The sequence below is a fragment of the Lactuca serriola genome, chromosome 5, assembly GCF_051521515.1.
Source record: "Lactuca serriola cultivar US96UC23 chromosome 5, Lser_US96UC23_V15, whole genome shotgun sequence".
NCBI lineage: Eukaryota > Viridiplantae > Streptophyta > Magnoliopsida > Asterales > Asteraceae > Lactuca > Lactuca serriola.
In genome coordinates this window covers 335365080-335376522 of record NC_136412.1, presented here as the reverse complement: position 1 = coordinate 335376522, position 11443 = coordinate 335365080, and the positions used below count along the sequence as shown (strand labels likewise).

The following is an 11443-nucleotide window of genomic DNA, read 5'->3' as shown; positions in this document are numbered from 1 at the left end:
ACCCTAAACCATAGAGACATTCTTGTAATTTACTCAATTTAATAACTTACAAAGTAGTGTATAATAAAGTTTATTTTATGAACTGTTATAAATATATAACGATCACATAAGTTATGGAGAAGAGTTTTTCTGTTTTAATCAAGACTGGGCTAGACACTTTTGTAAGCCCATTACGAACGAAAGCTGTTTTCAAGTGGGGTCTACTTTCTATCTACGGCATCTATGGATTGCCATATGTCAAAATCTGAACCAATCATCATAAAATATCAGTTCTTACAAGTGATTTACTTCAACGTCCAAAACGCCAATAAAAACCGATTCAAAAATCTCTCCATCACAAAATCTCTGCAACGTCAATGGCTTGCAGCTCGATCGCCATGGACGGAAGAGCACTTCCGATATCTCTATACTCTCCTCCGAAACGCCAGCGTCCGCCGGACACATCGGGTTCCAGGAACTCCGGTTCGAATTTGAGCTTCAAACTTCACTTCAGAGTTAGGGTTCAGTTCCTCTCTGGTTCGAGTGTTCGTGTTCTTCTGAATGGTTCACGTGGGAGAAATCAGTTCTGGAAGGTCAGGTCGGATGTAAAATCGGAACCGTATGAAATTTCAAAATCAGCGCCTGAATCGTTTAAGTTCAAAGAGAAATTGGGCGTTGACGTTGTATCGAAGGATGATGATGGAGATGAATTTGTTGTCAATGCAGTTCCGTGGTGGGAAGAGTTCCCGAAACGTTGGACTATTGTCATTCTATGTTTTTCTGCTTTTCTTCTATGCAACATGGATAGAGTAAGCTCATCTCACTACTATTTTGCAAAGTTTTATGGAATCTATACGAGTACTTAAACAAACGTGACTTGATTGATCATGACATCTCTTCAATTGAACTCTATTGACACCTGAAAGAACCTTGTTTTGACAACGTCGGTTTTTTTATTATATATGTTTAAAATTCGCAGGCGAGGCTGTTTTCAGTAGAGAATTATAGGAATTGATTGATTAAATACATTTGGAACTCGACTTGGTATCTATTGGAGAAATTCACGAATCAATTGTAAAACAATAGTGATGGAACTGTAACCCCAATTTTCAATTGATGATAAAGCTTTCTAGTTGCCATGTTTGAAGAATCAGAATGTATGATAATTGTATCTGAGTTAGATTTTTCTACATGGCAGGTGAATATGAGCATTGCTATACTACCAATGTCGTCAGAGTACCATTGGAATTCTACAACTGTTGGTTTGATACAATCATCCTTTTTCTGGGGCTACCTTCTCACTCAGGTTTTCCCAATTTCTTCATCTAGTTCAGTTCTTGTTCTTCACATCATTGTTGGTGCTAGATTAATCAGAAGAACAAATTCATATGTGATTCAGTTTTGAATTAATGGTAATTAAGCTTAGAATTAGATTGCAGGAGGCATTTGGGCAGACACTGTAGGTGGGAAACGTGTATTGGCTTTCGGTGTCATCTGGTGGTCTGTAGCTACAATTCTTACTCCAGTTGCTGCAAAGTTAGGATTACCTTTCTTACTCATAGTCCGTGCTTTCATGGGCATAGGCGAGGTTCTTTTTCTTCTTCCAACATCTCCATTAATCTTTCTTTCTTTTTTTTATAAAGATAAACTTGTAGCTTATATACACAACTTTCTCCCTCTCTTCTTCCAGGGTGTGGCTATGCCAGCCATGAACAATCTTCTATCAAAATGGGTTCCTGTTGCAGAAAGAAGCAGATCATTGGCTCTTGTTTACAGTGGAATGTACCTTGGATCTGTCACAGGGCTTGCCTTTTCACCATTTTTAATACATTCATATGGATGGCCTTCTGTCTTTTTCTCTTTTGGTTCTCTAGGCACAGTGTGGACTGCATTATGGTTAAACAAGGTATCTTTTCATAATTCCATCCCATTTCTGATATTTCTTTTTCTATTTTTTTTTTTACAAATATTGTAAAATTTTATTAGGCATACAGTTCACCTCTTGAAGACCCTGAACTTCGCCCTGAAGAGAAGAAACTTATCTTTCACAATAGAGTTATTGAGGAACCTGTTAAGACCATTCCTTGGAGGGCAATCTTGTCAAAACCACCTGTATGGGCTTTAATCACTTGTCATTTTTGTCACAACTGGGGGACATTTATACTCCTCACATGGATGCCTACCTATTATAACCAGGTTAATTACTCTTTTAATTCATATGTTTTAACTTTAATCAAAGAAATATTGACTTAAATGTCTTTTTTTTACAGGTTCTAGGGTTTAATCTAACAGAATCAGGGCTATTTTGTGTATTGCCATGGCTTACAATGGCTTTCTCAGCCAATCTTGGAGGCTGGATAGCTGACACACTTGTCAGCAGAGGAATGTCTGTTACCACAGTTCGAAAGGTAATATTCAAGATTTATTATTTTATTTGATTATTAGTTTTTTTATTTCTTATGTTTTTTTTATTAAAAAATCAGGTAATGCAATCAATTGGATTTCTTGGGCCTGCATTTTTCTTATCTCAATTAAGCCATGTTAACTCTCCTGCTATGGCTGTCTTATGCATGGCATGTAGTCAGGTTTGTGTTTAATTAATTATTTGAAATAAATAAATATTTTTCGTGAAAATATTCTAACACTTTAACAACATCTTGAATTATGAAAAACAGGGTTCTGATGCATTTTCACAGTCGGGTTTATATTCAAATCATCAAGATATTGCCCCTCGATATTCCGTGAGCATCTATCTCCTTTCTTAAATACTTATAAATTGACTAAAACAATTATTAAACATTTTTTTTTTAATTTTTATGATTTTGGTGTTTAACAGGGGGTGTTGCTTGGTTTATCGAATACTGCTGGAGTTTTGGCTGGTGTCTTTGGCACTGCAGCAACCGGTTACATCTTGCAACATGGTAAATTTTTTATTTATTTATTTTTTGTCTTTATTATAACAACGTGAAAGTACAAGAGAAACTTTACATTTTGTGACACGTGTAAGCAGGTTCTTGGGATGATGTGTTTGAGGTGGCAATTGGGCTATATTTGGTTGGAACAGTGATATGGAATCTTTTTTCAACCGGTGAAAAAATAATCGACTAAAAGTTGCATATATAAATTATAATTATATATTGTCTGATTTATCACCCGTGATGATTGATGATGATGTGAATTAAAATCCACAAATTGGTGCAACGATTTCTTGAGGCTCCATAGAAACATATTATGTTTCAGAAGCTCCAAATCAAATATGACTTTTTTGGCACACAGAACTGGTTTTGTGAGAAAGAATAACACGAAGATTATGACGACTTGTAAAAAAGCCATTTCACTGGTGTATATAGGAAGATTAGACACACGTTTTGATAGAATTTGTATATTTTGTTTTTATACCAACATATGGGACAAACAAATATTTGGGCATTTATGAAATGTAATACCCTTTTTTATGTAGTCCAATTATTTTCCTAATGCACACCCCCTATCCCTAGGGTCACACTCACCGACTCACTTAACCCATTGATAATAATATAATACTTTGAATGTTATCTACTATTTTGATTTGATTCTCATATTGAACCTTGGCTAATCCATCGTAGCCTACAATAAATAATAAATAATAATGTGTGATGATGTGTCACGTGGGTTGGTTTTGTTATATAATAATAATAATAATAATAATAATAATAATAATAATAATAATATTAATTGTAATAATAATGGTCACAGATTATATATAGCCGGTGCATAGACAGCTAAATATGTCTTGACCCTACTTTGTACGGACCACCAAAATCACTCTTTGTTTCATTTAATTCCACAACTATATTTTATCCATAACCATTACAACATCCAACTACTAACCCCACAACAAAACATAATCAAACACAAACATAAACAAAAACAAAAACATCAGGTTAAAAATTCAAATTGAAGACCGAATCATATAATATTAATAATGAACAACAACTCAACAAGAAACAGAATTAGACATGGTTGATGAAGCAGAAGAAGAAGAAGAGTTGATGAAGTCAATGCAATCCTTAATGGCTTCTGCTCTTTCAGAATCCACAGGAGACAGTGAAAGTCGTTTTGGAGTTCCCGATGATGATATCTTAGTGGAACCTCGTTTTCGAGGAGCAACAAAACAAAGAACAGCCACCATCCAATTACCCACGTTTTTAAGGTATCTCACAGGCAATAAAAATCTACAACTCGCTGAAATCTTTGTTGTTCTTCTACCATCAACCTTTTTACTTGAATTACATTTGCTCAACATGGTTAGCTCTCCTGTTAACTTTGTGTGTGTATTTACACTCTTGGTGTGTGTGTGTGTGTGTGTGTGAGAGAGAGAGAGAGAGAGAGAGAGAGAGAGAGAGAGAGGATCAAGTTCAGTATATGCATGCAATGCCAATGTGTGTGTATATATAGTGGTAGGAGGAGAACTAAATCACTAATGCATTAAAGAAGTGGACCTACCAGTAGGACACAGAAATTAAGGTTTACAGAGAACCACCTAAAATTTTCTTCTTATGTACATTGCAAAAGTGCATATAGTGGCCAGATAAAGTGCCTTTTAAAATTTGGGAAGAAAACTACTCTCTTGAAACCACTAATTAAGTAAAATACCTAAATTACCCCTCCACTCTCCACTAATAAGATGCTCATAAATTTCTGAGCTTCCCATATTACCTGTATTTAAATTATGTGGCAGAAGTCGATGCATAGCAGTATAATGTTCTATCAAGAAAAAAAAGTTGAAAATTCAATGTTGTAATTTGGTAGTTTTTCAAAGTACAACGCCTTAAAGAAAAAAAAAGACTGAAAACACAATGTTGCAATAGAAAAATGACTAAAAAAAAAACATTATATTTTGGACAGTTTTGTGGTTACCCTTTTTTTCAAATCGAACCATAAAAGTTTTAAGGCATTTTTCCATATCAAGTTTCAACTGTAATTTTGTTATATTGGGTTTCACCGGTAATTCTCAAAATTAACCATTTTGATGTGTTAGATTCGCTCAAAATTGTTAATTTGGAAAATTGTCAAATGCTTTTAAAAATGCAAAGAAACATCTAAAATTTTCTTACTTTTATTTCATCTTATTACAGTACTATACTTTAGCAAATCTACAAAATTATAACAATATCATCCAAATACAACAAGCTTTTCATTGCTACAATTGGATAAAACTTTTAAATTACAATGTTCTAATAACAAAAAGGTAAAAAGCAAAATGTTGTAATGGGCCTAAAATGATCCATAATCTATTGTAGCTAACTACTAGTCATCATCCTTAACAAGAAGTAGCTCAGTACCACCATCAATGGCAGCATCCAAGAAATCCCTTAATTCTTCGGTGCTTCCAAATGAACAAGGAGATGTAAAGTCACTATCTAAGTTATACCAAATCCCATTAATCCTTCTCAAAGAAACCCAATGTCTACTTCTCCAAAGACCACCATACTTTCTTACAGGAACATTTAACACAATCCCCATTAATTTACCTTCAGGTTCATCAAGGTTAATGGAAGAAGCTCTATTACGCCTATCATGCCAAACAACTTTCTTCCCTTTTCTTTCAACTGCAGTAATTAACACGTTTATGTCATAATTACCTGTTAGTGAATTATGATGAGGCTTGAAGATAACTGAGAAAGGCATCCGGTTTCCTTCATATGGATCTTCTTTAACAAGTTTTTCAGCTATATCATCCAAATCTTTTCTTGTAAACGCATCCTTCTCCTGAATCGCATCAAAAAGGAAGAATTTGTTAAACAATTTGCCCAGAATCCCAAGAGATGGAACCAAGTACAAAACGAAACACAATAATTGATCAAAATTACTCTTTCCACACTGGTTTTGTTTGAGAAAGTCGCTAATGATTTCTTATCTAATATTCATGATACATTGGAAATTATAAAATTACGAGAAATCGACGCTTGATTTTGGAACGTATGGGGGTAATTAATCAGTAAAATCAACTAAATTTTCAAAAACTCGTTATTCCAAACAGTATGACCTGATTTGATTCTACGCTTCTGTAAACAAATCAAAAGTATGCCCAATTGACGACATATCAACCACAGAAAATTTATCAATTCTATAGAAATTGAATTGAAATCAGATAGGAAAAAAAAACCTGGAAGAGATTGTTGAGAGAGTGTAAGAGGCAAAATTGTAACTTCTGTTTTTCATGATATATTTGCTTCTGTTCGTCTCCCATAAATTCTGCTGCAACTGGTTCGAAATTTAGGGTTTTACAACTAGTGTTTCGAACTTTCGATCGAAAGAACGACGCGACCATGAAAAGTAAACCGAAAACCGATTAATTGCACACGGAGGTCTAAAGATTACGTTAATCCTCAAAAATCTGATGAGTAACTTACAAAACTAGTCCCTTGACTATATGTCTAAGGATAAATTAAGTCATGTATTTTTTAGTTTTGCATTCTTCATCCAACAAACCCATTTTAATCATCGTATTTGGTCCAATTTAAGAGATCCTAAAATAAAACCATCAAAAAGGATATATACATTGTACATGACATTTACTTGAGGTCAAAACCCAAAACTAGTGATTAAGTTAATGAAAAACTACACCGAAAACAAAAGTTGTAACATCCTAATTTTTTTTTATACGAACCTTAAACTTTTTAATCAATAAGGTCATAAACTTTAAACCACAAACCATTGACACGGAAGATAATATGTGCCATCTATCTCGATGCAATCTAAAATGCAAATCATATTCTAGATTACATAGGAAGTCACGTTTTATAATCAACTATGTGTTCTATGTAAGGTTGTTAATTGAATTTTTGAATCATATTTAATAAAAGCTTAGGTCTTAACCTGTGTCTGTATCAGCACTTATGCCTATCACTTACATAAAGTGCCCAACCTATCATTCAACCATTAAGTCATTTTGTTTGTATTAAGCAATTCATCCAATGACACAACTTCATTGACAAATGTGTAAATATAAAACAAATATACAATTATAAATTATAATAAACAAAATTACAAGTATAAATTAACTAACGCACTCCTATATCTAGCTATAAAACAAATTTACCCTAAAATTTCCTCATCAATCTCTTCCTTCAAAACTCTTAATAGTATCACTTTCTAAACCATGTGATTCACATGGTTCTTAGCCTTCGGTTGGTTGCTTCTATAACTTCTCAAACGTACACCGTTCCTATAATATGTACCACACATAAGTACAATTAGCCAGCCTTGTACTGTGTTTGACATGCATTGGATTGAAACACAGTCAGGGACTCACTCTCAATCTCTCGTGTGTGCTAAAGACAAAAATAACCTCCTCATCCTTATCATAAAAAAATAATCCTAAAAAGTTTGTCCAGTCCAGTCCAATCCAGTCCAGTGTTACAAATCCAGAACTAAGTAACTAACCTCTATCTTTGTATAACTATCAGTTTTCTCGTTTGAATCATGATTTGTTCTTGAAAAATCGGATTCTACAGAACTTTGGTCGCTAAAATCATCTACATCGCTCAATCTTACATCATTTAAATCCAAATCAAACGAGTTAACTGAGTCAACCAGGTTTTCATTAAGTAGAGATGTGGATGTAGGCGAACCAACTTCTGAAACCTCAACCTGCATATCAGAAGCAATGGAATTCATTGATGCGTAATGAATTTTTTTATTTCCCCCAAAAAAGAAACAATCGGTTTTTGACTTGTCAAACAGTGAAGATGGACCACAGTCGAATGTTTCTGCATGTCTATGAAAACTCTTTCCTTGTGAAAGTGAAAGTGAAACGCTTCTCATTCGTGACATACTTAAAGAATGCAAGATTGCTTCTTTGTTTGGTCTCATCATTCGTTTTTCATCTTCACTACATGAAGATGATGATGATGATGATGAAGTTGATGAGTCATCAATGGAGATTTTTTCATGTTCAATTTCCTTTTCTTTTGTATTTTTTGAGATTCTGTTTGCTTCATCGGGATTGTCAAACACTTTTTCAGCTACTTTTGAATCATCTTGTTGAGGTTGTTTCTTGGCAGCTTCCTTGTTTTCTAGAAAACAAAACTCATCATAATGAGTAACATTCTGCTTTTATTTTTTTTATTTTTTTTGAGAGAGAGGATTCACCTTCTTTAGCATGGTTATCATTGGTGCAATGATTAGGGTTTGAAACATCATCACGTTTATCCTGTTTGTTGTCATCTTCCTTGTTTTCTTGAAAAAAGAAATATATTGTCAATTTGAGGATCTTTCATGACAAATAATCAGATAGGGTAAATGCAAGAAATAGCAATGCACTTTCATATATTTGTGTATATGAAACAAATAAATGAAAGTAAGTTGCTATTTCTTGTATTTAACCCTAATCTGAATGATAGAACAAGAAGTGAAGAATTGTACCTACCAACTGTGGAAGTGACAAGTTTCCCAGAGGGTAACTGTTTGATGGAAAAATCAGTCTGAAAAGATGTTTTGTATTTATAATTTGTGAATTTTGGAGGTGCAAAACTGCCTAATCTAGAAGGCCCATGTCTTGAATCTTTATGATGAGTAGCTCTGAACTCATCTTCAAAGGTATCTCCAGTGAGAATCGGCTTTTCTTCATGGGGATCATAAGGAAGGTCAAAAGGGTTGCTTTTCACCATGTAAGATGGAGCTGAAACAGGAGAAGCTGAATTATCTGAAAGAAATGGATTCTTTTTTGGGATATTGAGGGAAGAAAGTTGACCACAGCTTGTATTTCCTATTCCAGTTCTTCTAACTTGAAAGCTTGATAGCTTTTTTGATCTTCTTCTTTCCATTAGACTCTCTAATCTTTTGCTTCTTTCATCCTCTGAAATTCCAAGATCCATTAGACTCTTTTCAGCCTCATCAAACCATCTAACAGTTTTGATTCGATGCTCATCTTGTTTCTCTTTCTCTTCATCAACATCCAAACTTTCTTTTGTTTTATCTTTGTCGTTATTATCAAAACTAGATTTTCTATACTCTTCATCGAACCTGTTATGATGCATCTCTTTAGGGTTCTTATCAACCAAATTGTTTGTTGGGAAAACAACGTCTTTGTTGTCCTTGGCACTCATATTGTTGTAATGTTTGTTACTTGTCTCTTTGGCATTTTGTCGAACACTTGGTGGATCCTGCATGAAACTATTTTTGTTATGTTGTTTGCGAACATGAACATGATGCAATGACTTAAATCTCCTACGAGATTGCAATTCCTTCCATCTTTTACTTTTTGCTCCTAAGCTTTTAACCTTTGGACGTTCCATACGTATAAATACTCTACGAACAAGAAATGCAAACCCAACTACAGGGGAGGAATATACTACGAAGTCTACGATGATGAAAACTGAAGGAAAAAGCTTATATAATAAAACGCATGCGAAAAACATAAGACAATAATGAAATGTGTATTTTTTAACACAGCATGCACAATTTTCACCCAAATTTTTGACAGTTTTGATCACAAAAATTTGGATCTCATTCGCGCCCATACTAATTACATGTATATTTTCAAATTTCGTTTCTTCCTACGTCCTGTTCGCATTGATGAAAGAATCGAAAATTTCGTTTCTTCCTACGTCCAACAGAAGTAATGACAGAATCGAAAATTTGATATAAAACCTATTGACGGAATCTAAAATAAACAAAAATGCATTGATGTTGGAGATGCATATCATGTATGAATTTCTTACTTTACCTAGAATCGGTTCTTGAAAGAATTGTCTGATTGAAAACTGCTGGAATATTTTTCATTTTGCGATTGCTAATGTGGGGCACGTTTTCTTTGGTTGTGAGCTATGTTGGATCCTCAAATTCAGGAGTCCCGAAGTTTAGTCCCCCTCGTTGTCAAACACGCAAATTTACACGTAATATCTTGGATATCTCCTTCTTCCATCTTCGTCTAATCGTCTTCAATCCTTGCAAATGCCATAGTTTTAGTACATCCATAATCGAAGATCGGATAACCATGATTATGGATCAGGGAGAAGGGTCACTCGCTCACTGGTCGTGGGATATGTTTTTAAAAACGGTCCGGCCCGGGAAAGAAGACGGTTGAGACGTACCAATTTTTTATTTTTATTTTTTAATCCTAAATTTTTTTTATCAAAAAAAGTTATATTTTTTTATTTGATATTTTTTATAAGTTTTTTTTTTAAATTTTTTTGTTTTTAAAAAAACTCCAACATTTGACAATCTCATTATAAACATTTTCAATATCAAAAATGATTTGATCGATAACAATCATATTAAATTTTTTGAGGATTAAGTTTTCATAATAGAATCAACAAATTCATTAAACATTGCATTATTATAGCAGACCTACAATTAACAAACATAAGATTGTGTAGACTGTCGACTAAATATTTTGAGTTTGCTAATTGAAGTATTGAATTTTATCCTAAACTCTTCAATTTCAGATTATTTCAAAAGAAATACAATTGTTCTATATTAGATTATAACATCTTTCATAACTAATATTTGTTTATCATAATAATTCGAAAATGTTAATCATCACATATCACAATAAAGAGTCCTATTGGGTAAAAATTGTTTGCATCAGTAAAATCAATGAACTAAGGATTTGAGACAACTAATTTTTCTATAACAAGCTTTTTATATCAAACAAATGTTTTAAATAACCCTAATTTTATAACAAAATTCTTTTAAGTATAATTATATATTGTCATAAATAGTTGAAGATACATAATGTAGATCTTATGAAATAAATAGATTGTTAACAAAAATAGTTACATGTTTTACCCTTAAATATATTTTAGTTTTAAATATTTATTGTTTTTCTATTAATTAATTACAATATTTCTATCAAATATTTAAAAACATTTCATTATGAAATATAAACTTTATAACAATTTTAACATTTTTAATGTTCTTTTATTTCCATAACTATAACGTAATAACTTTTTCTTATTTTATATATAATAAAAACTCGGTTTTCTTTATATTTTGTATTAAAATATAATGTGTGCTTAAAAACTACTAATGAAACGAGATAAGTTTTATATAATATTTTAGATAAATAAATATATATATTAGTTAAACTTGTAAAATAAAATAAATTAAAAACTATCGAAAATGATTAACCTTTGAAAATGTCATTTAGTTATAAATTAAAACTAATAAAATAATTGTTCCAACAAAATTGGTTTGTTTATCAAATCAACACAGAAACTTACTACCCTAAGTTTGAATCCCTTCACAAGTGCTTTAGGTCATCGGGTATGGCGGATACATCAAGCAACTCCACTTCACCACCATCTTCTTCCACATCATTGTTGGTGTACTTGCAACGAGAAAATGAGAAAGGAACATAGACTTTCATGCCTTGTACACCCCATTGTCTTACCCTCTCCATTTCCATGACACGATGCCAAATAGACACTAAACGTGCCACTAGTTAAAAATGTTAAAATCAAATGAGGCCTCACAT

General features: G+C 32.9%; 3 protein-coding genes across 3 annotated transcripts; 1 reads left to right on the top strand and 2 right to left on the bottom strand.

The window, feature by feature from the left end:
* The first annotated feature begins 296 nt into the window (after window positions 1–296).
* On the top strand, window positions 297–3444 carry PHT4;1 (phosphate transporter 4;1). The gene is made up of 10 exons (XM_079003589.1): window positions 297–788; window positions 1178–1285; window positions 1412–1567; window positions 1670–1885; window positions 1966–2175; window positions 2250–2387; window positions 2463–2564; window positions 2655–2720; window positions 2816–2900; window positions 2990–3444. Exons 1-10 carry the CDS (start codon window positions 357–359, stop codon window positions 3085–3087), a joined length of 1611 nt encoding a protein of 536 aa, XP_078859715.1. The 5' UTR covers window positions 297–356; the 3' UTR covers window positions 3088–3444.
* Window positions 3445–5059: 1615 nt separating this feature from the next.
* JOSL (JOSEPHIN-like protein) lies at window positions 5060–6313 on the bottom strand. The gene is made up of 2 exons (XM_079003588.1): window positions 6128–6313; window positions 5060–5730 (listed from the first exon to the last, which is right to left on the bottom strand). The coding sequence occupies exons 1-2, from the start codon at window positions 6290–6292 to the stop codon at window positions 5269–5271; spliced, it is 627 nt and encodes a 208-aa protein (XP_078859714.1). The 5' UTR covers window positions 6293–6313; the 3' UTR covers window positions 5060–5268.
* Window positions 6314–7011: 698 nt separating this feature from the next.
* LOC145052004 (uncharacterized) lies at window positions 7012–9362 on the bottom strand. The gene is made up of 4 exons (XM_078999815.1): window positions 8393–9362; window positions 8116–8202; window positions 7408–8039; window positions 7012–7189 (listed from the first exon to the last, which is right to left on the bottom strand). The coding sequence occupies exons 1-4, from the start codon at window positions 9258–9260 to the stop codon at window positions 7163–7165; spliced, it is 1614 nt and encodes a 537-aa protein (XP_078855941.1). The 5' UTR covers window positions 9261–9362; the 3' UTR covers window positions 7012–7162.
* Window positions 9363–11443: the final 2081 nt, after the last annotated feature.

What these genes read in the sequence shown, in the direction of transcription:
- LOC145052004 (XM_078999815.1), bottom strand. Translation starts at nt 9,260, where the DNA reads ATGGAACGTCCAAAGGTTAAAAGCTTAGGAGCAAAAAGTAAAAGATGG. An exon ending in ACTTGTCACTTCCACAGTTG is followed by an intron (nt 8,203 to 8,392) that starts GTAGGTACAATT and finishes TCTTTTTTCAAG; the next exon opens with AAAACAAGGAAGATGACAAC. An exon ending in ATAGTTATACAAAGATAGAG is followed by an intron (nt 7,190 to 7,407) that starts GTTAGTTACTTA and finishes TACATATTATAG; the next exon opens with GAACGGTGTACGTTTGAGAA.
- JOSL (XM_079003588.1), bottom strand. Translation starts at nt 6,292, where the DNA reads ATGGTCGCGTCGTTCTTTCGATCGAAAGTTCGAAACACTAGTTGTAAA. An exon ending in CTCTCAACAATCTCTTCCAG is followed by an intron (nt 5,731 to 6,127) that starts GTTTTTTTTTCC and finishes GATGCGATTCAG; the next exon opens with GAGAAGGATGCGTTTACAAG.